Raw genomic sequence first — 1,702 nt, 5'->3', positions numbered from 1 at the left:
CAGTGCACAAATTTCGTGCACCGGGCCTCTAGTAAGAAGTAAAAACTGACACAAAGGGAGATTCAACATTCTACAACCACAGTTCTCAAACTTCAGCAAACACAAGAATCACCGTGCGGGCTTATTAAAACACAGATGCTGGGATTCCCCCCTTCCCCCAACCACTCCCCAATCTACGGTTTCTGAATTGGTGTTGCTGGGGTGGAGCTGAGAATTTGTATCTCAAATAAGTTCTGAGGTGATGCTGCTGCTGCTGCTGGCCTGGGGACCACACTTTGAAAACCACTGCTGAATTGCAAAAATACCAAAGGAAACTCAAAACTAATTAGGATTGACTGGATGAAGGCAAACCAGTCTTACCTACCCCAATAGGTTGCAGGGATAGCCCTCCATTATGGTACAAAATCAGGATGACTGATGTGCTTAGCATTTCCTAAAATGTGGTCCCCACACCCTGAACAGGTTTTAAAAAAGGGGGGCGGGTGTTTAAGGAAAATATGGGATTAAAGAAAGATTAATAAAATTAAAGCACCTCCCTGGAATATGTTGTGCATCTCCCAGTGGGCATTAGAAAATGTGACATGTCCCACACGTAATGGATTTGGGGATCCTTTACTGGCCAACCACCTGCTACCATCTTGCTGAGTTCCACAGAAGACCGACTGGGGAAATGTTTTTGCATCTGATAACTTACTTAAGAAGGATTGTTTGTATCTTTTAGAACTATTTCTAATCAAAAACGCTTAAAACTGTAAAAAGCTTTGTTATCTAAATGGATAAACTCTCTACTAACCCTACTGTTTCAATGCATATTATAACAAGCAAATACAAAAAGTCAAGGCAGAACTTATTACAACAAGGAGGGGGAAAGAAGGCCTTGGTTCTAAACAGAGAACACAATTTATTTTGAAATGGAAGCATCTCTAGGCCATATGGATGGGAAATAAATACCTTTTCCAGCAACACATTTCCCCAGTTCACTGAGGATTTCTCTCCGTTCCTTCACACTGGCTGTTGTCACCTTCCCTGCAAAACGCTTTAGTGTCTCAGAAACCTGTGAAGAACAAACCCACAGAGAAAGTTTCACCAGTCAGACCCCAAACAGTGAGTGTGTATGTGCAGAATTCAGGGGAGAGCTCTTACCCCGGGCTTCTCAGACACTTCTACTGACACTTTGGGTGGATAACTCTTTGTGGTGGGCAGCTATCTTTATCAGCACTCCTGGCCTCCACCCACTAGCAGTCCACTCCTTCCACCCCAGGTGTAACAATCCAAATGGCCTCCAGATGTTGTCAAATGTCTCAAATCATCCCGAGTTGAGATGTATTGCTTTAACCCAACCAGCCAACTGGTCAATGTAACTTACACTTGAACCAAAAGAGGTAGACAAAAGGCAAAAACCTCAGGACAGAAAATATCTGTTCAGAATCATGCAAATTCTAGTGAGGACCTACTATGTGCCATGTATGTCCCCTTTATATTATCTCACTTAAACCTCCCACAAGGAGCACATCAGTACCTTGGCAAGTCAGCAGCAGGGCATAGCACAGTAGCTAAGGGGTGAAGAAAGATTAAAAGATTGAATCCCAGCTCTGCCTCTCACTAGCTGTGGATACTTAAGTCAAATTATGTCATCAGTTTTCCATCTATACAACACAGGTAATAGCATCTACCTCATGACTATTATGGCTCATATGACTAC

At 42.9% G+C, this 1,702-nt stretch overlaps 1 protein-coding gene across 1 annotated transcript in view; it reads right to left on the bottom strand.

Annotated features, from left to right (window-relative positions):
* The window catches only part of GCN1 (GCN1 eIF2 alpha kinase activator homolog), a gene marked incomplete at its 5' end in the record, with an annotated part of 50,669 nt that extends 49,600 nt beyond the window's left edge, over positions 1-1,069 (bottom strand). The window contains one exon of the mRNA XM_014537713.1: positions 952-1,069. Coding sequence (XP_014393199.1) covers positions 952-1,069 — 118 coding nt within the window. The remainder of the gene's footprint in view (positions 1-951) is intronic.
* Between the last annotated feature and the right edge of the window lie 633 nt (positions 1,070-1,702).

This window comes from Myotis brandtii, unplaced genomic scaffold, assembly GCF_000412655.1.
Source record: "Myotis brandtii unplaced genomic scaffold, ASM41265v1 scaffold181, whole genome shotgun sequence".
NCBI lineage: Eukaryota > Metazoa > Chordata > Mammalia > Chiroptera > Vespertilionidae > Myotis > Myotis brandtii.
This window is presented reverse-complemented; position numbering and strand designations above follow the sequence as displayed.